General features: G+C 38.4%; 1 protein-coding gene across 2 annotated transcripts in view; it reads right to left on the bottom strand.

The window, feature by feature from the left end:
• RPS6KB1 (ribosomal protein S6 kinase B1) overlaps nt 1–27098 on the bottom strand; it is a 40567-nt gene extending 13469 nt beyond the window's left edge. The window contains exons 1-8 of one of the 2 annotated variants that reach the window (XM_027519044.1): nt 26892–27087; nt 26247–26367; nt 19348–19397; nt 18231–18351; nt 16613–16681; nt 5427–5574; nt 3262–3319; nt 1722–1822 (exon numbers count right to left, since the gene is read on the bottom strand). In XM_027519044.1, coding sequence (XP_027374845.1) covers nt 1722–1822; nt 3262–3319; nt 5427–5574; nt 16613–16681; nt 18231–18351; nt 19348–19379 — 529 coding nt within the window. In that variant the 5' untranslated portion in view covers nt 19380–19397; nt 26247–26367; nt 26892–27087. Of the gene's footprint in view, nt 1–1721; nt 1823–3261; nt 3320–5426; nt 5575–16612; nt 16682–18230; nt 18352–19347; nt 19398–26246; nt 26368–26891 lie in introns of both variants that reach the window. The other variant, XM_027519043.1, reaches the window with a different exon arrangement.
• Between the last annotated feature and the right edge of the window lie 106 nt (nt 27099–27204).

Raw genomic sequence — 27204 nt, 5'->3', positions numbered from 1 at the left:
TTTCATACAAGATAATAATCTATCCTTTCATTTTAATTTTTCTGCCTTAAATTTATTTTTTGAGATCAAGAACTAGCAATGTTCCATCCAAAAATAAGGATGCTAATTTGTGAAGGGTAAGGCAAAACTACTTTTGCCAGTGATATAATCTATCTTGTGGGAAAATAAATATGAGAAAAAGACAAAACAGCTTGTCTAAGGCTCCAGCTTTACTTTATACCAAAAATCCTTTATCATCCTGAGCAAGTAAGTCCTAGGAAAACTTGATGAAGTCTGGATTAAGTATACAGACCCTAAAAAAAAATATTCTGCATGTTTTAAACAAAGGTGAGGTGTGACACTGTACTTCAAATATATTGCTTTTATCACCATGAACTGTGACCTAACTGTTCTTAAAACAGTCTTAGTCACTATAACAAGTTAGCTTATTCTGTCAATGCAGTTTGGAAAAAGAAATGAAATTGCTACATAGCATGGAACCATCATTTCTGATCCAGAAAGTAAAAAAGTCATCACCTTATACAAAGAACACTTCAGTTCAAGTTTAGTCCTACCGACCTGTCATTAGCTATCCAGTGGTTCAGCAACCCCAGGGACCCTACTATTGCAAGTTTATTTCAAGAAAAGGCAATGGACTATTAACTCACATGTAAATGTGTACTTCACTCTGACACAGAAGAAGAAATAGGACATTTCCACAGAATTACCTGATACACTTAGGTTATGGATCAAAGAAGCTAATTAATCACATGCCTATTCTATCCCTTGTCTTAGAATTTAGAATCTAAATCTGAGGCAATGAGGACAGAACTGGGAGAAAGGAAGATACATAGATATCCACGACAAATGTGGTTAAATACAGCATTTCTTTAAAAAAAAAAAAAAAAAAGGAGGGGGGAGAAGAAAAGAGAAAAACCCCACAATTTGAAACATTTATTCTGGCATCGGTTCTCCATAAGCCATTTTCTGTACGAGCATTAACTACCTCTTGTGTCCTCGGATAGACACCTAAGGATCAGCAGCTGCCACTAACCCCCAGATACCCGGATTGGCTGGCTGCTCCTCTGGGATGTGAGTGAACTGCCAAGTCTCCCCAGCCCAGGTTACTCTCAGATAAGCTGAACTGTCTGTACCAACATGCAGTTACAATCAAGGTTCACTCGGCTGTACCCACAGCTGTATAGAATATTAGTCTGTCTGATTCCTACATTTGTTACAAACAGCAAGAATAAACTGATGCCTACTAAACATTTTATTTCCAAAGTATAATCAAATGGTTTGGTTCAGTTCTAATCTCCTTCTCTTTTATATAGCATTAATAAAATTTATCATAAAAACACTGTTTCTAATATTTCTGTATTTTCATCATTAAAGAAAACTCGATTTATAAAGTTAAGATTCACTTTCCAACTTAAGAAACAAACCAAAATTAGTACTTGGACTGGCTTTTGGCTCACCACACTTTATGTAAGGATTTCAAAAGAAGGACAAAGCTATAAAGAGTAAAGGTTAAACTAGAAAAGGGAGTTGAGTGGCCAGTTATCCTCAACTCTTTTCAATCTCATTAACCGTAAGTACAAGCATCATGATGCTATAAATTCTGAGGGAGGAACGTATAGTAACAGACACATGAATATGGGGCTTTGAAAATGACCATGAACCTGTGTGGGAAGATTTTAAGATGATTATTTACTATAGAACTGTTTACAGTATATCTCCACCTTGGTGATTAAGCATGATATTCTCCGGCTTCAGGTCTCTGTAGATGATCCCCTTTTGATGTAAATGCCCCAAAGCCATGGAGATTTCTGCCAAGTAAAAGCTGGAAACAAAAGTGATTTAATAAAATTAAAAAGAATAATCCACTCAAAGCAGTTTATGTTTGGAGCAAAATTCCTTGAAAGAAATAGACATGCACCAAAGACCAAATTAGTGGGGGTGGGTATGGGGAGAAGAGATGGCATAGGCTGCTGCCAAAATGCATGGAGACATTTATGTTTCACTTGTTTAGTGAAACTATAACATGTTTTATTTCATCAATAAAACATCTTGCTAAAACTGCAAAGAAGTCCAGATTATGCCAAACTGTCATTGGTCATGTTTTGTTCTGTCTATGTGGGAACTGGGCCAATAGTCATTCAGATCAAAGCAAATTTCTCCCACCCACCCCCAATTTTTAAATTCCATAGGAAATAGGAACTTCATTATTCTCCGAGATCAAGCCTTAGTTTAAAAAATACCTTATAACCTGACCCTTAAAAGCCCACTCATCCCTTACTTAATACAGCTGCATATTTATATACAGCTCATGCCCACAGTATCTGCCCTCCCTCTTGCCAGCCAGCCCACAACTATAAATTGTGTGACACTCAAATTTATCTACCTCAAAAGAATAAAGGGCTGAGTCAACCCTGTCTGGATTCGAAAAGCACAAGGCACTGCAATACTGGCTGCATAACAATGTTGCAATCCTGCAGATTACTCCAGGATGGAGAGGGTGTGTCCTAGAGAACTGAGGCAGTTTCACAGCCAGCAGGACCACAAACACAGCCTCCAACACGGCTCAGAGAGCCTCCTCCAAAAAAGGGCACTTCATCCCTAAGGCTCTTAAATGCAGCTTCTGTGTTAGAAAAGGCCTGAAATTAAACAATGGAATGCAGTTTGGTAATTAAGGTAGAAAAAAACATTTAAGTGTTTTCTATTCAATTAATGTGTAGGATAAACTGATTTATTGTTACCCAGTACTGTCATCTCACAAAAGGGTATGTATATTTTTAATTTGAAGCAGATGCCATCTTAAGAAATAGAAGGGTAGATCCCATCCTGGCCACTGAATCAATCCACAGATGATGTGTGCAGACTTATCACCTCCCTAAGACTGCACCTTGGGAACTGGAAAGTCTACAAAAAAAAGGAGATGGTTTCTGATACTTTCCATGGGTCCACACATAAAAGTTTCACTGGAAAACCACACTCACCCAGAGCCAAGGCAGGCAGCTTACCAATTCAAGGAAATAAAGCCCCAGTGAGAATGGTTCTGTTAGGAACTGGTGTGAAGAACGTTCCACCCAAGGCCTGGGGGCAAAGGAATGATGTGATCTCTAATAGCTGCCAAGACCCAAAGCTGCTTCTCCCCATTGAGTCCTAAGTGACTGACTGGCTCCAGAACAATTTACTGGCTGCCCAAAGTGGGAACAGGACTTTGCTTTTAATTATAGGAATTATTACCTGAATTCATGCAACCACAAAAATTTCACTTACCAGGCTGTGTCTTCCATAAATATTCCTTCTCTTTCTAACTGCATAAATAATTCTCCTCCTGTAAAGAAAAGAAAAAGACATTAGAAATACAGCAATCTTTATTTCCAACAATCCACTTCTAATGAGTGGGTCTGTGCTTTCCTCTTAACCATAATTAAAAGACATCAACCCTTTAAAAATAAAAAACAGATCCTAAAAATTATAGGTTTAAAACTAAGTCCTCAGGATTCCATTTTTAGCAGTGTTCTTCTTATGTGAAATACACAAGTTTGGGAATTCTAGGTTTTACATCTATAAACTTCAAAATATTTACAACAGATTTCAGACTTGAGGTTAAAAAAAAATCTTGATTATAGCTTCTCTAACATTTCACCGGTGAGTAGAAAAATGTTAATACGTAATTAAATCATCCTTGCAAATTAGTGAATGCCCACATTCCACATTTTTAGAACTTTAAAACAGAATGAATTTGTCAATGTCTTAGGTAAATAGTATGGCATGATGTGAATATCAAAATAAACAATGTTACGATGTTAACAAAGTGTTATAGTCTACTAGATAATCTTAGAATCCATGGATTCTAATGAATCCATGGTCCACAATTATTTAAATAAAAGAATAGATAAATTTCTTTTTTATAATGGGGGAGAACAGAAAGCTCTTTGTTACAACAGAATGCCAAATAAATGAAGGAGGCATGATGGAATAAGAAAAATCACTTGGCAATCATCATAGTTAACTGTTTCAGGCAAGAATCAATGGATGCTAAAACTATGTGAAAGCTTGATGAGAGATGAGATATTTGTATCTCCTTAAGATACTAATTAAAAAAGGAAAAACTTCATCAAAAAACACACAAAAAACTTCACCACCTTATATGTATGATCAAAGTTAAAATCAACAGTAATGGAACAAAGATACAAATCTTATGTACTTCTTGCTCTGATACACAGAGAAGGACAGGACGCCACTTCGATGGTCCTCCCAAAAATGCATAACCTGAGTCTAATCCTGAGGAAACACCAGATAAACCCAAACTGATGCATTCTACAAACTAGACTTCAAAACTGTCAAGGTCGTGAAAGACAAAGAAAGACTTAGGAACTGTTACAGATTATGGGAAACTAAGGAAAGAGATTACTGCTATCAGTGTTAATTTCCTATTTTGATAATTTTAGTAGAGTTATGTAAGATACTGTGGTTAATTTCAGAAAATTATACACTGAAATATTTAGGGATAAAGGGAAATCAAGTCTGCAACACTCTCTTAAACAGTTCAGAAAAAAATTATGTATAAACACATATGTGTGTTTATATGTCTATAAACATATTTATGTATATATATATCTATATACACACCTGCATATATACATATACAGAGAGGGAGAAAAAAGAATGATGAAACAAAACAACTGTAGTAAAATGATAGCACTTGGGGAATCTAGGTGAATAGTAGGTGGGAATTCTTTGTCTTACGTAAGCTGCACCTTTTTTGTGTAAATCTGAAACTATGTTAAAATAAAGTTACAAGAAAAAAGGGTAACAGTCCCAAAAAAGTTATTAAATTGTGCAGCTTTCTATTCCATGTTACAGGCTACTGTGAAATCTGTTTTTCAGAAAACTCAAGTGTGTTTGCTGAAAGTAGATACCTGCGATCTAAAAATGCTATGGGGTGCCATGAATTCCTAGGAAGGGGTAAGTCCTGGAATGAGTGGGAGATTTCCAATGTAAAACTGAAAAATCTATCTGTAGAATTACATTAAACAAAAAACACTTCTGTTTAAAGATGCAATACCAAAAATACTCATTACCTTAAACAATATTCTAAGTTTTCCTTTTCAGTTAGTGGTTTATTGAATTTTATTATCTTACCCAAGTGCAGTCAATTTGATGGCTATCCATTAGGTATTTGTTATTTTGTTAACTGATTACAAGAGAATTAAGATAAAACATTACAGATGAAGAAAAAAGACAACCTTTAAAGTTTCCTTCATATTTGTCTACCAAAAGAAACATTTGGTCCCATATGAATTCCTTATGTTAATGTACTTGCCGATTTTAAGAACTATTTGGTCACACTGGGAAAAAGCATTGTTCTATTGAAAAATAATGTTTTGAACAAGTTTCTGGAGCTAATGCAAAAAATTACACCAAACTGTACTGACCGCTGAGATACTCAAGGATGAGGTAGAGTTTTCCACCGGTCTGAAAGGCATAAATTAAATCCACAATGAAAGGATGCTTTACTTCCTCCAGAATATTCCGTTCTGCTTTTGTATGAGCTGTATCTTTAGCATTTCTTACTATCATTGCCTAAAGGAAAAGAGATGATCTATAAGAACAAAATAGTAGACATTTTTATCCTATAGGATGGGGAAAATCTATTTTGTGCTTTTCTTGCCAACATTAAACTATTAATCTTAGGTCTCACTAGAGACTGAGACAGGGGAAACGGAAGACATTCGCCCCTTATATACATCTGCACTGTTTGGATTTTTCTGCAGTAAACATGTAAATGAAAACCTAAATAATTTGTTTTAATGTAAACAGATCAAGTTTATTCAGATATTCACTAACTTTTTTGAATGTATACTCTTTTCTAGGCTCTTAACAAGAAAGCAGAATTCATAGGAGTCTCCAGCCCATAGGAGCCCAAAGTCCCAGGGAAGAGAGAGGAGTCAATGGAGCTAAGCACCAGGTGCTGTGGGTGAACAGGCAGAACTAGATACGACAGCCTGAAGTCTTCCTGCAGGTGGTATACCTGAGCTGTGTCATAAAAAGTTACTAAGATAAAATGTGGACGGTGGAGAAAAAAAAAAAGGCATTCCCAATGCAAAAGAGATCTGACAGGACTGGGCATGTTGAGAGGATCTATTAAGTAGCTCAGTATGGTTAGAAGCATTTAGGAGATATATTAGGCTGGAGATACAGGTGGAGGCCAGGAAATGGAAAGTCTGAGCATCGAGGCAAAGGCATTTGAATTATATTTTTAGAGGCTGAGAAGAAATCTTGAGCTAAGGTAAATGAATAACCCTTGTCTTTAAGAAAGACAGTTCAAGTAGCAGTGTGAAGTTTTAGGGAAGAAACAACATCTGTTAGGAGGCTAGTAAAGTAAGCAAGAAGTAAAATCTGTAACTAAGAAAACGAAGCTGGGGGGAAAAAGGGTAAAACCGCATCATTAGCACTTTCTTGCCTGGAGAATCCCAGCAACGGGGGAGCCTGGTGGGCTGCCCTCTAAGGGGTCGTATAGAGTCGGACAGGAATGAAGCGACTTAGCAGCAGCAGCAGAAGCACTTCCTGACTAATGAGATTTGAGAAGAATGATACCACGGTTTCTGTGTAACTAACAGTGTCACTGAGGAAATGGAAACAAAGAAGAAAGTTTTGGGGAAATGATACATTGTTCTGGACATGAAAAAGCAGGTACACAAGGCTACTGGTTGGGATACTGTCAATATTTGTAAAAGTGAAACATTAGAAACAACCTAAATGCCTAAGCACAGGACAGTGAATGAAAACCCTATAAAGCTATAAAAAGAATGAGGGGGACCTCCCTGGTGGTCCAGTGGCTAAGACTCTGCACTCCCAATGCAGGGGGCGTGGGTGCAATCGTGGGTCAGGGAACTAGATCCCACATGCCACAACTAAAAGCCCTGCATGCTGCACCTAAGAGAGCAGCCAAATAAAGAAAGAAAAATAATAAATATTTTTTTAAAAAACAAGGAATATCTCTATGAAAGCAAGGTGCAAAAGAACGTATATGGCACAGCAGTATACACAGTATGCTACCTTTTGTGTAAAAGAGGAAATAAAAATATAATAATATGTACATCCTTATAAACGCAATAATGAGCACAACTAAGATAAGTCAAAAGTTAACGAAAGGGAATTCCCTGACAGTCTAGTTCTCACTGCTAAGGTCCTGGGTTCAATCCCTGGTCAAGGAACTAAGATCCTACATGCTGTGTGGTGCGGCCAACAAAATAAAATAAAATAAAATCCCAAAAAGAAACCTATCAAAAAAAAAAAAGAGCTAACAACTGTGGGAAGGCAAGAAAAGGAATAGGAATTTTAAGTAAAAGCTTAATAGTTTTATCATTTATTTCTCTTCTTACCTGAATCAATATCATATGTGATTATAAAATGGAGATCTTGAATTCTGAACCATGATGTTTTATACATTTCAAAAAATATTAAATCAACAAGGACAGGGGAGGCAAATAAAACTGAATACAAGAGAAATACATAAATTTAATTGACTTTTATTAGGTTGGCCAAAAAGTTCATTTGGGTTTTTCCATACAATAGTACAAAAACCCAAGTGAACTTTTTGGCCAATCCAATTCTTTGATAATTTTACCACAAAAAGAGAAAGAAGATACTTAAATAACTTTACACTGCACATTCTTAAGTAACATATATGTAAGCATAACAAAAATTGCAAGGAAATCTTAGGCCACACTTAGTAGGCTTGCAGCTACTACTAGTACTACTGGTATTATAATTCTCAAACTATTAGCATATATTGTACCACTAACTAAATGAGTAAATGTTGTTATCAGGCTTCTCTCAATGTGGAGAAAGATGCAAATGTAGACTGAAGAAAAAAGAACCCTAAAGAACTGGACTGAAATTAGGAATATCAATGTGAAGCCATGATTTAAAACAAAAACAAAACTTCCTAGCTCTGTTCTGAAAAAGCCAGAAGAATGACACTTCAGTAGCAAAGACCATAGCTTAGAAATCAGATCCTGGTTTCTCTACCAAACAAACCAGGGCTCCATGGAAAAATAGATGGTGCCAGGCCAGGGTGAGGGAACACGCAAGGTAAACCTGGAGCACACTACTGTACAGAAAGGAAGTACTCCAAAACTAACAGGGATATGTTAAAGAACACAGAAGCCTTCTTAAAAGAGCTCTCTTCAGAAAAATTTGGGAAATTTTTCATACCAAAATTTGAATAATGAAAGAAATGGATAACACTATGAAAAAAGTAGTCCACACTGCTTTAAAAAACTAAACTTTGGGACTTCACTAATGGTCCATGGTTGAGGCCTTGCCTGCCAATGCAGGGGACACAGATTTGGACATGGATTTCCAGGAAGATACCATATGCCAGCGCACAGCTAAACCTGTCACCACAACTACTGAAGCTTGTGTGCTCTAGAGCCCAGCACACAAGCTGCAGCTGTCGAAGTCCTTGTGCCTAGAGCCCGTGCTCCACGAGAGAAGCCACCACAAAAAGAAGCCCGTGCAGTGCAACTGGAGAGGAGCCCCTGCTCGCCGCAACTAGAGAAAGCCCAGTGCAGCCAAAAAATACATAAAAATGGTTTTTAAAATTTTTTAAATATATGAAAATCTCTTCTTTACAGAAAAATGACAACTAATATAGAAAAAAATGATACAACAGAAAAGTCTCCACTTTATAATCACCAGAGTATTACTTGATTTGGCTAAGAAATGATGGATAGTAAAACCACTGGGTATAGAAGATTATTAGGATGGAATATTAGCAGAATCTCTAATTTTCATTCCATAGATACTTTTTAATTACAGAGGGAAAACGGCAGAGGTAGAATGGGAAGTTTTGTGGACACCACCTTAACCAAATGATCAAACTCATCAAATAATGAGACAGACTAACACTATGAGCTTCCTAAGGACACAATACTCATGTAATTATTCCTGCAGAAAGCATTTAACTTAAATTTAAAATTTAAGCATTTTCATTGGGAAATAATGAAACATATCCAAATCAGGGTCACTCTGCAAAATGACTGGCCCAGAGTCTTCAAAAAATGTTAGTGTCATGAAAGACAAAAAAGTAAAGGAAACTAAAGCAAAAGAAACTAAAGACACAGGACTCTAGAGTAAAGGAAACTGAAGACACCAGACTACTCAATGTAAGGTGTGATCCTTCTTTAAATCCTCGATATTAAAAACAAAAAACAGCTGTAAAGGATACTACTGACATAACTAGGGAAGTTTGACTCTAGACAATGTATCAGGAAAACAGAATTGTATACCAATATTAAACTTCCCAAATGTGATAATTACATTGTGGTTATGTATACTAGAGATTTTAAAGGCAAAGTGCCATATCTGCAAATAACTTTCAATTTGTATAGCAAAAAAATAAAAACTTTGAAAAAATAAAAAATAAAAAAATAAAAACTTTGAATATACATATGTGTACATACAGAGAGAGGAGAGATAAAGGGAACGGCAGACAAAGAAAATACGGCAAAATTAACAACTGGTGATCACTGTACTATTCTTGCAACTCTGCAAAGTTTGAAAAACTTCAAAGGTGTTATTTTTTACCTGTTCAGGAGGTTTGAATTGTTTAAATAAGTAATTTTGAGAAAGTCTGAGAAGCAAGACATCAAGAAGATAAGATGAAGAATTAGGGAAGAAAAAATCACAAAAGAACCACAGAAGTCAGGGGAGTGTAGTTTCAAAATGCTGTGGTCAATAGCTTCAGTGCAACAGAGAGGTAAATTAAGGATGAGTTAAGGAAAGACTTGATAAGGGACAGAAATGGTATGGACCTAACAGAAGCAGAAGATGTTAAGAAGAGGTGGCAAGAATACACAGAAGAACTGTACAAAAAAGACCTTCACAACCAAGATAATCACGATGGTGTGATCACTCACCTAGAGCCAGACATCCTGGACTGTGAAGTCAAGTGGGCCTTAGAAAGCATCACTACAAACAACGATAGTGGAGGTGATGGAATTCCAGTTGAGCTATTTCAAATCCTGATAGATGATGCTGTGAAAGTGCTGCACTCAATATGCCAGCAAATCTGGAAAACTCAGCAGTGGCTACAGGACTGGAAAAGGTCAGTATTCATTCCAATCCCAAAGAAAGGCAATGCCAAAGAATGCTCAAACTACCACACAATTGCACTCATCTCACATGCTAGTAAAGTAATGCTCAAAATTTTCCAAGCCAGGCTTCAGCAATATGTGAACGTGAACTTCCAGATGTTCAAGCTGGTTTTAGAAAAGGCAGAGGAACCAGAGACCAAATTGCCAACGTCCACTGGATCATCGAAAAAGCAAGAGAGTTCCAGAAAAACATCTATTTCTGCTTTATTGACTATGCCAACGCCTTTGACTGTGTGGATCACAATAAACTGTGGAAAATTCTGAAAGAGATGGGAATCCCAGACCACCTGACCTGTCTCTTGAGAAACCTATATGCAGGTCAGGATGCAACAGTTAGAAATGGACATGGAACAACAGACTGGTTCCAAATAGGAAAAGGAGTACATCAAGGCTGTATATTGTCACCCTGTTTATTTAACTTCTATGCAGAGTACATCATGAGAAACGCTGGGCTGGAAGAAGCACAAGCTGGAATCAAAACTGCCAGGAGAAATATCAATAACCTCAGATATGCAGATGACACCACCCTTATGGCAGAAAGTGAAGAGGAACTCAAAAGCCTCTTGATGAAAGTGAAAGAGGAGAGTGAAAAAGTTGACTTAAAGCTCAACATTCAGAAAACTAAGATCACAGCATCTGGTCCCATCACTTCATGGTGAAATAGATGGGGAAACAGTGTCAGACTTTATTTTTTGGGGCTCCAAAATCACTGCAGATGGTGATTGCAGCCATGAAATTAAAAGACGCTTACTCCTTGGAAGGAAAGTTATGACCAACCTAGACAGCAGATTGAAAAGCAGAGACATTACTTTGCCAACAAAGGTCCGTCTAGTCAAGGCTATGGTTTTTCCAGTGGTCAAGTATGGATGTGACAGTTGGACTGTGAAGAAATCTGAGTGCCAAAGAATTGATGCTTTTGAACTGTGGTGTTGGAGAAGACTCCTGAGAGTCCCTTGGACTGCAAGGAGATCCAACCAGTCCATTCTGAAGGAGATCAGTCCTGGGTGTTCATTGGAAGGACTGATGCTAAAGCTGAAACTCCAATACTTTGGCCTCCTCACGTGAAGAGTTGACTTACTGGAAAAGACTCTGATGCTGGAAGGGATTGGGGGCAGGAGGAGGAGGAGACGACAGAGGATGAGATGGCTGGATGGCATCACCGACTCGATGGACGTGAGTCTGAGTGAACTCCAGGAGTTGGTGATGGACAGGGAGGCCTGGTGTGCTGCAATTCATGGGGGTGCAAAGAGTCGGACACGACTGAGTGACTGAACTGAACTGAAGGAAAAGACTACTGGATCCAGCAATTAGATCCCTGCTGACAAAGGGAAAGAGTTTCATCAAAATAGTAGAGTTGTGAGTTCAAAAGATAGTGAGTAAAAAAAATAATAGAAAATGACTTCTTAAGAAATTAGTCTATGAATGGCAGAGACTGGAAGCTATGATAAACTTCGAGTAAAGAAAGGATTTACTTTCTAAATATGGCAAAGACATGAATATATTTAAACAGAGAATGAAATCAGGATGCAGAAAGAGAAGTGACAAAAAGACGCTAAACAGGCAGAAAGAGAGGGGATCCAAACATAAAGAGAGAGTTTGGCCTTGGAGAGGAGGAAGAACATATCTCCCACTAAGCCTGGAGAGAGAGAGATGAAGACAGGTGAAAATGCAGACAACACAGCATTAGGGTAAGAAAAGTGAAGGGAATCATGTCCGACAGCCTCAATTAGGAAGAGAGGCAATTTGCTAAAAAAGAATAGCTGGACTGACATGACAGTAAAGTCTCTACTAGTTGCAGAGAATGGCAGGGGCTGGCTAGGAACCTTTGGTGGGTACTGAGGGTCTACGTGAGTTGGGGACTATGAATTTTTCCCAGTAGCAATTTAAAGTTTGTGTGATTTCTACCAGTGATGTTCAATAACTGAGATACAGGAATAAAGGAGTATTAACAGATAAACTGATGAGAGCGTTCTGGAGGATAAGGTCAACCAGGGATAGCAGGTGACTGACGTGGCAGAGCATGTTGATTAGGCTAGAGTAGGTATAAGGAAAATTAAAAGGGGACTAAGAACTTGAAGGGAAAAACAGAAAGGTCAAAGCACTAAAAGGGCCAAAGACCAGGCACTATAGGAATAAAAAGCGAGAATGTTGTTCTATTATAGTCCAGTGTTTCAGAAGAGGACGATACAACTATGGGGCCTGGCGATGTGAAATGGAGGTGAACGCTGATGGATTTGAGATCAATGAGGAATTAGAAGGCTAGGCAATCGATTACTTATTTAATACAAGGATACAGAATACACCCAGGAAAATAAGACTTGAGAGTGGGGGGAAAATGACTGATAAACACTAAGAGATTAGTATAAGCTTAATCCTCAAAGTGGGAAGGTTTTGACTAGAGTAGAAATTATAGATAAGCTTATCAGTTCTTCCCTTGAATTACACAGTAAGCAGAGTGAGAGCATAGATTACATTCGTCTCAAGTGCTAAATCCTAGTCTCTAGCACACTACAGAGTCTCAGCTGGTTCAGTAAAAGAAGGAATGAAAGAAACATGACCAATCTGTGAGCTACAAGCCTTTGGCCAAAGGTTGTAAAATTTACAATGTAAGCTGAACTAATGACATGGGCAATGATATTTTGCTTCTAGAGTATACATTTTGATGCAACTGGTAGGACAGAGAGATAGTTGTTGGAAACAGTCTATTCCTCAACATTCTAAGCTTCTCATAGTGAGTAAACAAGCCCAGGAGAACTAATAAATCCAGATGGATTATTCAGACGTAAGCAACTCATTTAAGACAAGGGAACATCTGGTTTATGATTTTATCTTTAAGGTTAGAAAGAGGTAAATTTTTACCACATACTCAGGCCAAGAGGGTTAGTACTCTCTGCTTCCAGGGATAACAAAATCAAAAGAAGAAACTCAAAGGGAGAACACAGTTATCTTTACCTAGGGATTTAGGAATTAAAACCTTGGACCTAACCCTAGCTTTTCGGGAACAGCAAGGAAAGAATGAGACAGTGCGTGATTCTCTAGCCAGGCTTAGGGAAAGAAAAGCCACACAGTGAGAACGCATGGTAACTAAGCAAAAGAAGAGGCAAAGCAAGTTAGGTCTTCAATGCCTGGGCACAAAAAGGAAGCCTGACAAATGGCAGCAGTTACGTCTATGGACTTCCCAATATATTAATCCACACCCGCTTACCATCAGTAGGGGGAAAAAAAAAACCCTCTTCTTTCCATTAAAGATATCTGTGCCAGACACTTAAGATATAATTATGACTAATTTTGCTCAGCCCTGATTATCAGGCGTTCATAAACAACATATCAAAAGGAATGGATTATTCTAAGAAACCTGACCAGTACTTCTTTCAACACTGCAAGAACAAGTATTATTTATACTGTCTCCAATTTTAGACTTAAAATACTGTATAGATAAAAAAATCCATAATCTCAAATGATTCCAATGGGAAAGCCAGACAGCAGATTAATTCTGGCTTACTGATACAGAAACTGAAGTTGAAAATACCTAAACTGCTTCTTTAAGACAATCACCAATAAAGTTGTGGTCACAGTATTTGTTCCTCAGTTTTTAAATTAAGAAGTCATTTGTACTGTTTAAGTAAAAATCAGGGACAATAGGATGATATATAAACATTGTATTTTTTTTTTTAAGTCATTTTCATTGTCTTAATATAGTTTCCTACTAAGATTTTAAGACAGTGAGATATTTTCAGAAATCAATCCCAAACCAAAAGAACAAAAAACCAAACATACACAATCCAAGGTTAATAAAACAAAGAAACACATGTAATTCTGCATCTCAAAAGGTGAAAACAGAGGGGGATAAAGCAGTTGTATGAGCAAACCTAAATGCCTGCAAAGAGGCGTAACTCAAAAAACGTGCAATCCATCTACAAAGCCCTGAACAGTTAGTGTTAGTCACTCAGTTCTGTCTGACTCTTTGTGACCCTACCAGTGACCCTCTATCCATGGAATTTTCTAGGCAAGAATACTGGGAGTGGGTAGCCATTCCCTTCTTCAGAGGATTTTCAGGACCCAGGGATTGAACCTGGGTCTCCTGCACTACAGGCAGATTCTTTACCATCTGACCCACCAGATAAAGCCCTAGCAGTGTTCAAAAATTAAAAGTAAAAATAAAAGGAAAGAAAAGGAAAACAATATGAAATCATTAAGGACTATAGAAGGCAGAAGGTGGAGGGCTGAAAACAGGAGGATTATCTCAAAGTCTCTGTAGGAACAGATAGATCAGCAAGATTCCCAAATCTATAGTAACCAGCCAGGAACTACCACTTGGAGAGATGTGGTCTCCAGAAAAAAAAAAAAAAGAGTGAAGGATCAGATAGAGTGCTGAAGTAAAAACTTGACCTCGCTACTCAGCCATAATAAAGACCAAAACAATGCTATCTGCAGCAACACGGATGGACCTAGATACTACCACATTTAAGCAAAGTCCGAAAGAGAAAGACAAAATACCATATATCAGTTACGTAAACAAAATACAACAAATAAAGCTATCTACAAAACAGAAATAGACGCACAAAGCAAATACACTCGTGGCTGGGGATAGGGAGGGAAGGTAGAGGCAAGGTTTGGGAGTTTGGGATTAGCAGATGCAAACTAGTACACAGAGGCTGGATAAACAGCAAAGACCTACCGCATAGCACAGGGAACTATAATAAATGTCATGTGATAAACCATAATGGATGAAAAAGAATATGCATGTGTAAGTGAATCGCTTTGCTGTGCAGCAGAAATGAACATAACATTGTAAAGCAACTATACATCAATAAAGTTAAAAACAAAACAAACATGATTTCAGTAAAAATCTGATGTTGAAAGGTGAGATCTCCATCTCCTGTCTGTCATCCAGCCCCAGAATGCTTTTTCTAGGCAGAATAATAGAGGATCTTTCCCAGCACGAATTGATCCATATCAGAAAAAAGACCTTTAGACACTGACGTTTAGAAGTTCTTAGTCAACTGCCAGCTAATCTCATGACTGCACACTGGAGAAGGCTACACGTACTCAGCTTCTGATCAGCTTCTCAGAGTTCCACTCTTCAAGGACACCAGACATGTAAAGAAGGCCCCTAACATGGCAACAAAACACTAAATCAAAGTCAAAGAAAATAGGAACTTAGACAAGAGACACGCCCATCAGACAAAAGAATATTTCAAAGAATTTATAATTAAAATGTCTCAGAGGAATAAAGGAAAATACTGTACTCACAAAATAGGTATAAAAAGAAAAAAAAACAACAAAAAGAGCTTTGGGGAATTACAAATATGATAGTTTTTAAAATATAAGTAAGGGAATTCTTTGGCAGTCCAGGGATTAAGACTCTGCACTTGCACTGCCAGGGGCCTGGACTGGATCCCTGGTCGGGCAACTATTAATAAAATCCCACAAGCCATAACGCAAAGCCAAATAAATACACTAAATTTTAAAAATGATTAGAAAATAAATTTCTAGGAAAAACCTCAGAAAGTAAACAAAAAGATAAAGAAATGGACAAGTGGAAAGGAAAGAAAAACAGATGATCAGTCTAGGAGGTCCAACACCCAAGTAAACACAATTCTAAGAGAAGAAAACAACCAGAGGAAAATTATCGAAGAGATCATAAAAGAAAATTCCCTGGAGCTAAAAGACGAAAACTTTTAAGACTGAAACAGTAAAAATAAATAATAAGAATCAAAGCAAGACACATCACTGCAAAAATTTGGAATATCAAATTCCCCTGCTTTCAGTTTCTCAGGAAATCACCAGTAAATGGTCACCAGAGCAAGGGAACAGGACACAAACTAAGAAAAAGGAAAATCTGGGATCCAAGAAACCAAGGATCCAACACTGACGGAGTCAGGAGGATCTGAAGGATTGTAGTGAAGGGGAAGTCCAGGAATGACAGCAATGCCGAGAGAAAGATCAGCACAGGTGAGAGCAGGGGACAGAAGGCTCCTCTGGGGTGGCCCGAGCAAAATAAACAGGACTAGTCACTTATCTCATAAGTGTGCTCATACACTGGCCTGAAAGGTGTTTTAGAGTTGATGGGAGGTTTGAGAAGGCAACAGTAGATCGAAAGAAAATGATGCCAGATGAGGATGGGAAAAAGGAAGAAAGGAATAAAACAGGAAGTCAATCTCTAATTCTAAAACTACTGAATTAAGTCACAGCAGAACATGCTTATTACTTAGAAATACAGAGACCAGAACAAAGGGCTAAAGAGTTAACCTCAGAGGAGAAATGAAACGATCTCCTCTGCACCCTCAACAAGTAACCAAGCAGAATAAAACAGGCGTAAGAATGATAAAATGTACCCCACATTCCAAGAGGACTTATAATTGTGGTAGAAATACAATTTTTAACTGAGAATTTTAGACCAAAATATCAATTTTATAGCAATTAAGAACATAGTTGAGGGGGAGGAGAGAAATCACCTTTTTAAGCACCTTCATGGCAAATATTTTCCCGGTATTTGCTCCTGTTACTTTTCGTACTTGAAAAACCTGGATGAAAAATAAAAGTGTGTGTTATTAAAAGCTAAACTATGTTAAGTCACAGTCCCTTAATTCCTAGGTATACGAAGCAAATGATACAGCAGTCTATATTCTTACAGAAACTAGCACCATCAAGGACTGTGTACAAAAATGATGAGCTAAAAGAGCCAGACTACATTCAAGATTTACTAGTGTGCTTAATCACTCAGTCGTGTCCAATTCTTTGCGACCCCACGGACCGTAACCCACCTGGCTTCTCTGTCCTTGGGGATTCTCCAGGCAAGAATACTGGAATGGGCTGCCATGCTCTCCTCCAGGGGATCTTCCCAACCCAGGGCTCCCACATTGCAGGCAAATTCTTTACCATCTGAGCCACCAGAGAAGCCCAAGAAAACCGGAGTGGGTAGCGTGTCCCTTTAGGGGATCTTCACTTCCCAGGGATCGAACTGGGTTCTCCTGCATTGCAGGAGGATTCTTGACCAGCTGAGCTACCTAGGAAGTCCTTAGTAGTGAAAACTGTCATACAACACAGAACCTTCCTGTTTATTCTGCTGACATCTGGTGGCAAAAGTGGTCATTACCATCTAATAACAAGCACTCTGTGTTATAAAACAAGCACTCCATGTTACTTTATAAAATCCAAGTTTGCATAGAAAAGACTATAATCATGTTTCCTAGACACACAGAAATTATAAAATAGCTCATAAATTTTCAGAGATGCTTCACATATAACTATTTAATATTTGACAGGAATTACTTAAGCCTTAAAATGATTAGCCATAATATCCTCTCATGCAACAGCTAAAATATGAGATTCACAGTGCATGTGCTATACATTCACAATGATTAAAACAGACGAGAATGTGTCCTAAAGCCTAAGAATAAACTACAAATGCCATGTTTTGCAAAAATTAACACTACACAATAGCATAAGTAGTTCTCAAGCTTAATCTTAAGTACTAACATGTTACCCAAACTCTGTCTTTTGAAAAAGAATGGCAAACAGAATGTCCAAATTTTCTTGAATAGAACACTCAAAGGTGAGGTCTTAAATTAGAAAGTTTCTGGCAAAACTATGAAACCAAAAGATGTTCTTCATTTTTCTTCTCCTCTTTTAAATTCTTCAACTGCCCTAACTCTATTGCTCTGAATACTGCAAGTCAAAGAAAATCAATTTAGATTAAGGTCTCAGTAACTGATACTAATCTAATGTGCCATGCCTCTTGAAAGTAAGGAGTAGTTTGTTTTTTAAAAGAATACCTATAGTCGGTACCATTTAACAAAAGGAAGGAATGAATCCTCTAATAACAGATACTCCCTAGCCCAGCTGCCTATTTATTTATTCCACAAATATTGACTGAGTACCCACAAAGTGCCAGGCTGTTATGTGAATGGTAGTAAGAGGAGAGCTTCTATACATTGCTCAAATAATACCAGGTTAAATGATCCTGTCCTTTGCTGAGAGCTTACAAAGACTGAAGAAGACAGCTGGAAACGGTGTAAACATTAATCTACCCGAGACAGACAAAGACAGCTCTCATTTCAAAATACTTCCTACCTTTCCATAGCCCCCTTTACCAAGTACTCGAAGGAGCTCAAAACATTCTGGTCTGATTTTTTCTGGCCCTCTGTTCACACTAGTTTCTGAGATTTCAAATTTCTCACAATGTTCCATGCCACTGGGGAGAAAAACAAAACCAAAAGTAAATTTGTGAGAAGTTAAATTACCTTCAGCATATTGTTAGAATGAGAATTATACTCCAATTAAGTAAAAGGAAAAAAGTACATGATAGCAAATTTAGTATCTGTGCTCTAAGTTAATGATTCGATGACATGGTAGGTCAAGATTAGGGTGGCTTGAGAACTGTCTGCTGATCTGCTTGTTTACAGAATGTGCTACTGATTATTGATTTTCATAAGCATCAAGTACTCCCAAACTAAGATGAATTAGAACAAGTTTATTAAGCTGACAAAGGAAAAAAGTCTTCTAGTTATTCAAATTTAGTTTATTCAAAATGTCTGAGGTTAGATATTATCCAACTGTACTTGGCAACATCAGCAGAAAATCTAAGCACTTTCTAAAAGTACCCAATTAGTTCAAGTTTTCAGCTAAAAATTCTTGTTATTAAATTATAACCATGCATCTTTCCATATATACTTAAAGGTTCCAAAAAGGGTAGCAATTTATCTGTCATTTAAATGCTTTCTATGAGTGATCTTAATTTCCCCACAATCCAAGGCTTTTTACTTGAAGGTGGGATACACCTTAGTCAACTAATGAAGCTTTCCCAGAATGACACAAGAATGCACAAATCTCTGTTTAGATGACGCATTACAAGCAAAACAAGAGGGATTTGATTTGGGGAGCATTTCTAAAATTTTTATTGTTCAGTAGGAAAAGGTAGTTCTCCATATTAAACTAATAAAAATCTTTTACACACTTAGACTCATAATCAGAATACTCTGAATTTTAATAATCTTCTTCTCAAAATCCATACATGATCTCAAAACCCCAGATATGTTTTCATATTGGTGCCAAGCTCAATAAACCAAGTCTCTGTATGACTATATATTTAAGAATAGGTTACTAAAATCACATGATGGCTGTAAACTGGAGCTGATATAACCTAAATTAAAAAAAGACAGCACAGTGAAACCTTTTCAAATATACTTACAGTTCATATGGTCCAACTCCCCCATGGTCCATGCTTTCATTTAACTGACCCTGAAAAATATGTTAAAGTTTTAAAAATAAATAATCCCATAAACAAGAAATTTAAAAATGTAATGCTTCACCCCATTACTGAAGGAGAATGAATGAAAGAAATCAGCTTACGAATTCTCTATGCTTTATTAATAGGTAAATGTGATGAACAAAGTAAAGCACACAAACAATATTGGGGGGATTTCACTTTTAATTTTATGTGACAACTAAGCCATAGATGCTGCTCATCAATGATCTACAAACAAAACCGGGTGATTTCTCCTTCAAAAATTACATGTATTCAAAGTATGTATTCTGCATTTTATTAAACTAAAGGTACCGCATTCTGAGTTAATCAAATGACTTATAAAAAGTTATTTTGACATGCTTTTGGTAAGACTAACATAATGCTAGCAACCTTATGTAACTGCAACCTAACCAAGCCTAAGGTAACCACAACCATTCCAAGACATTGTCATGAATGATACGGCTGATCAAAGCAAAACAGTTAAGCAACAGTCTCAAATTGTGTGGAGTCATACTGGCCAAACATTTATTCTGACCATAGTATAAATGAGTGCAAAACTTAATTTAACCCTCTGTACAATAGCAAAATGAACAATTCAAAAATGAAATTAAGATAACTCCATTCACAGTGGCATCAATAGAATAAAATACTTAGAAATAAATTTAACAAAAGTGCAAGGTTTCAATATTTAATAACTCCAAAAACATTGCTGAAAGAAATTTTAAAAGACCTAAATAAATCAAAAGACACTCCATGTTCATGCATCAGACAACTTAACATTGTTAAGATGGCGATACTAAACAAATTGGTTTACAGATTCAACTCAATCTTTTAAAAACACCTAGTCCCTTTCTTGCAGAAAGTGCCAAGCTTATCCTAAAATTCACTCAGAAAATCAAGGGTGGGGGTGGGGTGAAAACAGTCTTGAAAAAGGAGAACAAAGTTGGGGGACTTACATGTCCTGATTTCAAAATGTACTATGAAGCAACAGCAATTAATTCAGTGTGGTACTGGCATAAGGACAGAAATATAAATCAATGAAATAGAAATGAGAGCGCAGAATAAACCCTTCCATTTATGGTCAACTGATTTTTGACAAAGATGCTAAGAAAATTCAATGGGAGAGAGACTTGTTTCAATAAATGACAGTTCAGGACAATCGCATATCCACATGTGAACATTTACTTTGGATCCTTACCTTCACACCATGCGTAAAAGTGGGTCACAGACCTAAATGTAAGAACTAAAACTACAAACTATAAAATTTTTAGAAGAACTAGGAGAGAGTAAATCTTCACAATCCATAAAATAAGAACATACAAAGAACTTCTATAACTCAATAATAAAAAAAATAAGTAACCCACTTAAAAAAAAATAGGTTAGGATCTGAACAGGCATTTCCACAAAGAAGGTAAGTGGCCAAAAGTCACATGAAAGTACGTTCAGTATCATTAGCCCTTAGGGAAGTGCAAGCCAAAACTCTATGGAGATATCACTTCACATCAACTAGGATAGCTTCAGCAGGATAGCTACAATTAAAAAGACAAAAAAAAAAAGTTTGGCAAGGATGCAGAGAAATTGTAACCCTTATACACTGCTGGCAGCAATGTAAAATGGTATAACCACTTTGGAAAAGTTAGGCAGTTTCTTCAAAAATTAAACATAGACTTACCATATGATCCAGCAAATCTATTCCTTGGTATCTACCCAAGAGAAATGAAAATAACATGTTCCACAAAGACTCAGGCATAAATGTTCATAGCAGCATTATTTACAATAGCCCCCAAATGGAAACGACTCAGATGAACATCAACCAGTGAAATGATAAATGTCGTTGACATTAACAATGGAATACTATTTGGCTATAAAAAGGAATGAAACACTGATATATACTACAACAAAGATGATCCTTAAATCATCAACTTGAGTGAAAGAAGCCAAACACAAAAGGCCACGTAATATATAAGCCCACTTATGGACGCTCCAGAAAGGCACATTTACAGGTATGGGAAACAGACTAGTAGCTGCTGAGGGCTGGGGATGGCAGTGAGGAGTTTCTGTTGAGGGCGACAGAAATGTGCTAAAACTAAATTCTGGTGATGGCTATATGACTCTATAAATATACTAAAAGTCACGGAACTCTAAAATATAACCTGGCAGCAGAAACTCAGTTATTAGTATTATAAAATGTAGCTTTAAAATGAGTATTCTTAAATACAGTCTGATTATGAACTCTCAATTTCTATCAAAGGCATCAAAAAATTAGAAGTTTTAAAGTTTTTATTAAGAATTTTGGAATAATTCAATGAATATTTAGGTGAACTCATCTTTCTTCAAAGATACCAGTACACAGTCATGATACACAAAGGCAATGGACAGTATTTTTACACAATGAGTGGTCAAATGCGCTCTCAAAACAAGTGTTTTAGTCAGAACTTGCCCACAGTGTGAACAACTCAGGATGAAGTCTAACACCAAGGATGTGTGTCTCATGATTAGACCTAAGCAAATGGGGTAGAGTGGGGGGAGGGGGGTGCGGTATCAAGGGAAAAAATACTTGCAGTTTCAACTTGATACAGCTTCTTTTGTGTGGGAGGGGCAGGCAGGGGTGGTTATCATTAGAGGATTTTTTTTGGGGGGGGGTCTCTGGGGCTTCATACAATCACCTATGAAGACTTCACTTTAAAGACAAAAGGCTAACTTCTATAAAATTGGTATTATATAATTGTTTTATCTTTAATATTCACTTTACTTAATTCTAAATTAAAGACTACAGAGTAATTAACACTGAGCCACAACTTTGAAGCCACCTAGAAAGAAGCCACATGCCCTGGGGCTATGTTTCACTTCCGGAGTCAGCCAGGCCTGTCTTGCCACCTGCATCTGGGCTTAGAACTTCCTACCGTTACTTCTGGAGCACAAGCATTTTGAGGCACAATTTTTTTCTGCTACTCAATGGTATCTAGAAGTCCAACACCAGAAACACCAAGCTATTCTACAGGACATACTGACGGTTATCCTTCACAGGAAACTTTATGCAGATTTTTTTTTCTGCCTTAAGCTTTATGACCCATCTAATGTTTTTTTGTGTATGTGCCACTACGACTGACAAAGTAGAATTCTCCCCATTGTGGCTCAGGGGTGAAGAGTTCTCCTGCCAACGCAGGAGACGCATGTTCAATCCCTGGATTGGGAAGATCCCCTGGAGAAGAAAACGGCAACCCACTCCTGCATTTTTATCTGGAGAATTCCATGGATGCAGGAGCCAGGCAGGCTGCAGTCCATGGAGTCACAAAAGAGCTGGACGCAGGACTTAGTGACTACACAATAAGGTACTATAGAAGGTAACTGTTTCAAACTAGCCCATCAGAATGACTATTTACAAAGTTTTAAATTAAAATTATACATAAATTCAAGTTAATATGCCTTAAGTCCCAATTTTATAAAAATTTAAACAAACTGTTTAAAAAGTTTTAAATAAATTGTTACAGAATGGGTGAAAAATATCCTTAATCTAAATATTCATTAAGTCATTTATCTACTTGCCTGCCTGTTCACAGATATTTCCTTATAAAATAAGGTTCAGTAATCTGGGGAAAAGAAGTAAATCTGGCCTCAAATACTGGCTATTTAAAAGTACATTACAGTAAGTATCTAATAAAATGCAAGATATTGAGATATTAATAATCATGAACATCTGAATACATATTATTTATATACCACTATTTTTCAAAACACTAAAAATTTTTTAAACTTTTTGCTCAATAAAAATCTACTAACCCAATCTGAAATTCGGCAGGAAGTCTCTATTTCAAATTTTGAACTAGCAGAGTAAAAATTCATGATTTTTTTAAGTTGCATTAACAATTTTCTTTTACTCTTTTAACCTGTGTCTTCACAGAAAGCAGAGGTTTCCAACATTTTCATAATTTAATGAAAAAATTTCTAAAGGAAAACTTTCCTTTAGTTTCAACTCTGTTCCCAAATTATATTATCACCAATGAAACAGAAAAACAAAAACCCTTTCAACCACTGGTTTTAATATAGTACTTAAAACTAATTCTCATCTTTTAGTCACTGAAAAATTAACTGCGCCATGTAAATACATCTATTTACTATAAATACATATATTCACTAATATAGATTCACTCAGTGTCACATACCTAAAAAGTAGGTATCTCTAGGACTTCCCTGGTGGCCCAGTGGTTAAGAATCTGCCTGCCAATGCAGGGGACACAAGTTCAATCCCTGGTCTGGGAAGATTCCACATGCTACAAGGCAACTAAGCCCACATGCCACAACCACTGAAGCCCTTGTGCCTAAAGCCCGTTCTCCACAACGAAAGGAGCCACCGCACCACAGCTAAAGAGTAGCCCCTGCTTTCTGCAACTAGAGAAAGCCCACACACAGCAACAAAGACCCAGCATGGCCAAAAATTTAAAAATTAAAAAGCTGGGGGGGGGGAGGGGGGTGTATTTCTAAATAGGACCAACGACAAAGAGAAAAAAAGCAAGGAAGGAAAGAAACAAACTGCTGTTCTAAAAATGCAGTACCTCTAGTATAACTGCATTTATTATTATGTCTTTATGTATAGATGAGGGTAAACTTGAATGATTGGTTCCTTGGCAATCAGTTAACACTGACAAGCTCTATTTCCATAAACCAGCTAACTACATAATGTGCCAGGATATTTTGAGAGTACTTGATATACTCTATCTCACACAGTCTTCATTTTATGGAGAAGAAAAAAGTCTTTTTTCTGAGTCTTTAGTCTGAGAGGTTAAGCAATTTATTTGAGATCATGCAGTCAGTGAGCGTGGCTGGAAGGATCTGAATTGGCTCTGACACACCACAAACAGGTACATTACAAACAAGACTAGTGAATGCAGTGAAGAAGCTGTGCAACGAAGCTTACTGAATTGTGTCAGAAGATACTACCACTAGTTATCTCCGTGGTCTTGGGCAATCATATCCCTGGTTGATGCCTCAGTTTCCTTTCTGTAAAATGAGGATGTGAGGCTACTCTGATATGCACCAATGTTTTAAAAGCTTGTGTACTAAAGGATGGGGGCTTCCCCAGTGGCTCAGGGGTTAAAGAATCCGCCTGCAATACAGGAGACACAGAAGACTCGGGTTAGATCCCTGGGTTGGAAAGATCCCCTGTAGGAGGAAATTGGCGGATTTCTTGCCTGGGAATCCCGTGGACAGAGGAGCCTGGTGTGCTACAGTCCACGGTGTCACGAAGAGTTGGATACTACTGAGCACCTGATGGATGGACACACTAAAGGATACAAATTCACAAACAGGATTCTAATTATATTATTAGAAATTCACAGTAGTCAGATTTTCTAAGAATCTAAATTTCTCTCATTTTTCAGAATTTTAAAACCTATAGAGAAACCTGGATGTCACTGAATCTCCTTGGGTGGCCAACCCAATTCCACTCCAACTCCTTGCTTGTCCACCTTGCATCTCTTAGAATAACACACTCAAAAGAAACATTTTCGACTCCAAAAGCACTGCTATGTTAGATATATTTTGCTGAAGCCTCTTCCTCAAAATCCTCTTTAATTACCTTTGTAATTAAAGCTCCTCTCCCTAGGGTAGTAGTCATATTTCCTCCTCTTTCCTATTTCCACCAATTTCTCTGACCTCCTCTTCCACACCTGCTCAAAATCCTATTTGCCTGTACCCAGCAGAACGAACATTCAAGAGGGGTCCTAATTCACAGCAAGAATCTTAATACGGTATTTTACTTTCAGCTCATAATAAACCCAAGGTCTGGAAATTTTATCAGTTCAACTGGTGAAGATTTTATTGATATAAAGCACCCTTATCCTTTCCTCCCCTGCTTCGCTCCCAAGCCACTGCCATATGGAGCCAATATAACTGATGAGAGTATGTTATATGTAATGAAAGTAATCCCATATTTGTTCCATTGAGAAGCTAACTGCAATTCCATATGCAAGCATACTAAAAAATATACATCAGGGATATTTCCCTAGCGGTCCAGTGGTCAGGATTTGGCACTTTCACTGCCAGAAACCTGTTCAATCCCTGGTTGGGGAACTAAGAGTCCACTAGCTGCGCTGTGCAGCCACCAAAAAAAAAAAAAGTATATATCTCAATACCCACCTTCCACACAGCCCACACTGCCTGATTTCGATTTAGACTCAACTGATAAGAAGAGCATTTCTGTTCTATAAAACCTATTTTCCTAAAGTATTTAACATATATAGCATCTTCTGTCAACAAGCAGGAAACAACTTACTTGCCAGAGGGAGGAGATAGGGTGGGAGATAAAAAAAGGGAGGCCCCTTCTGTAGTTAGAGCAAATATCTGACTTGAGTCATAAACCCATGTACTCATCTAGACCATGGAATTTACAATCTAAATTATCATGAGGTTATCACTGATGGTCATTTGCCCCAGAATCAGTGATTTAGCATGACAACACTATTTGTGAACGTCAGGTACAACTTGTGATTTTGCAATAAATTTATCTTGAATAAAGAATAACTAAGACAGCAAAGGTAAAAACGAACTATGCATTTAGGAAAAACAATTCTAAATTTAGCACCCTAAATTACAGCGAGGAAAGCCCTCACACCACCATTCACAAGTCTCAGTTCAAGCAATTTATTTTTGGCAAGCCAAATCACAGCTGTCAACGTTGGTTTTTTTCCACCCCAAAATTACATCAAGTATTTCGAAAAAAATATAGACATCTATAACTAAGGGAAAAATAAGTTACAAATGCCGTGTGTCGTTATAAATTATTTTTTTAAGTCACACGGAAGGGGTTTTTTTAATTAAAAAAAAAAAAAAGCAAACAAACAAACCCTGGAAGATGCAGCAGAGCCCCCTTGCTCCCGAAATAAAACTCCTGGTGGCTGTAACTGCAGCGGCAGCGCTACTCCCGACAGAAGTTTTCAGCTGTCACTTCTAACAGCTGAGCGCTTCCTAGGAGAGAAGCGACAGGCCGAGAAGAGAGGTGGTTGTGGGACGTCTGAAGATGCAACACTTGAGATCTTACAGTCGAAGGGACACCCTTTCCGCGCTTCACCTGCACTTACGGGACACCCAGCAAACGCAGTCCCCCTCCCCCCCGCACACGCACACGCTTGCAGCACGCGCGTCCCGCACACTCAGGTCCCGGGGCTCCGGGCAAGTCCGCCGCGCGCGCCCGTCCCCGTCCCCTCCACGGGCTGCTGCCGGCTGCGCTCATCCGGGGCGAGGGGCGCGACCGGCACCTGCAAGCCCAGCAGCGGCCTCACACCTGAGGGCCAGGTTCTCCCCGCCCGCTGCCCCGCTCCGGGCCGCGCGGCGCCTCGACTCCTCCTGGATCTCCGGGAACGACTCGCGCCCCCCGCTCCCGGGTCTCCGCGCCCTCGGACGCGCCGGGCTTTCCCGGGCCCGCGCCGCCGCCCCGGCCCTGTCACCTCGGGTGCCCCCCCCACCCCACCCCCGGGGACCCCGGGCCTCACCCCCTCCTCCAGCTCATCCTCAGAGCCCGCGTCCTCTGGCTGGTCCAGGTCTATGTCAAACACCCCTGCCATGTCCTCAGCTTCCCTGTCTCGGAAGTCCGGCGCTGGGTAGAAACCGTCCCGCCTCCGTCGTCGCCTCATGGGCCCGGACCCGCCGCAGCCACCGCCGCCGCTGCCGCCATCACCGGCCGCTGGGGCTCAGTGCGTCTGCGCCTAGGCCCCAGACTGGCTCCTCAAGTTCGGCACCGAGGCATGCGCACAGGACTCCGTGAAGCCGAACTATGGGCAACGGACGTGCGCAGTGCCGCCGCCT

The sequence above is a fragment of the Bos indicus x Bos taurus genome, chromosome 19, assembly GCF_003369695.1.
Source record: "Bos indicus x Bos taurus breed Angus x Brahman F1 hybrid chromosome 19, Bos_hybrid_MaternalHap_v2.0, whole genome shotgun sequence".
Lineage (NCBI taxonomy): Eukaryota > Metazoa > Chordata > Mammalia > Artiodactyla > Bovidae > Bos > Bos indicus x Bos taurus.
This window is presented reverse-complemented; position numbering and strand designations above follow the sequence as displayed.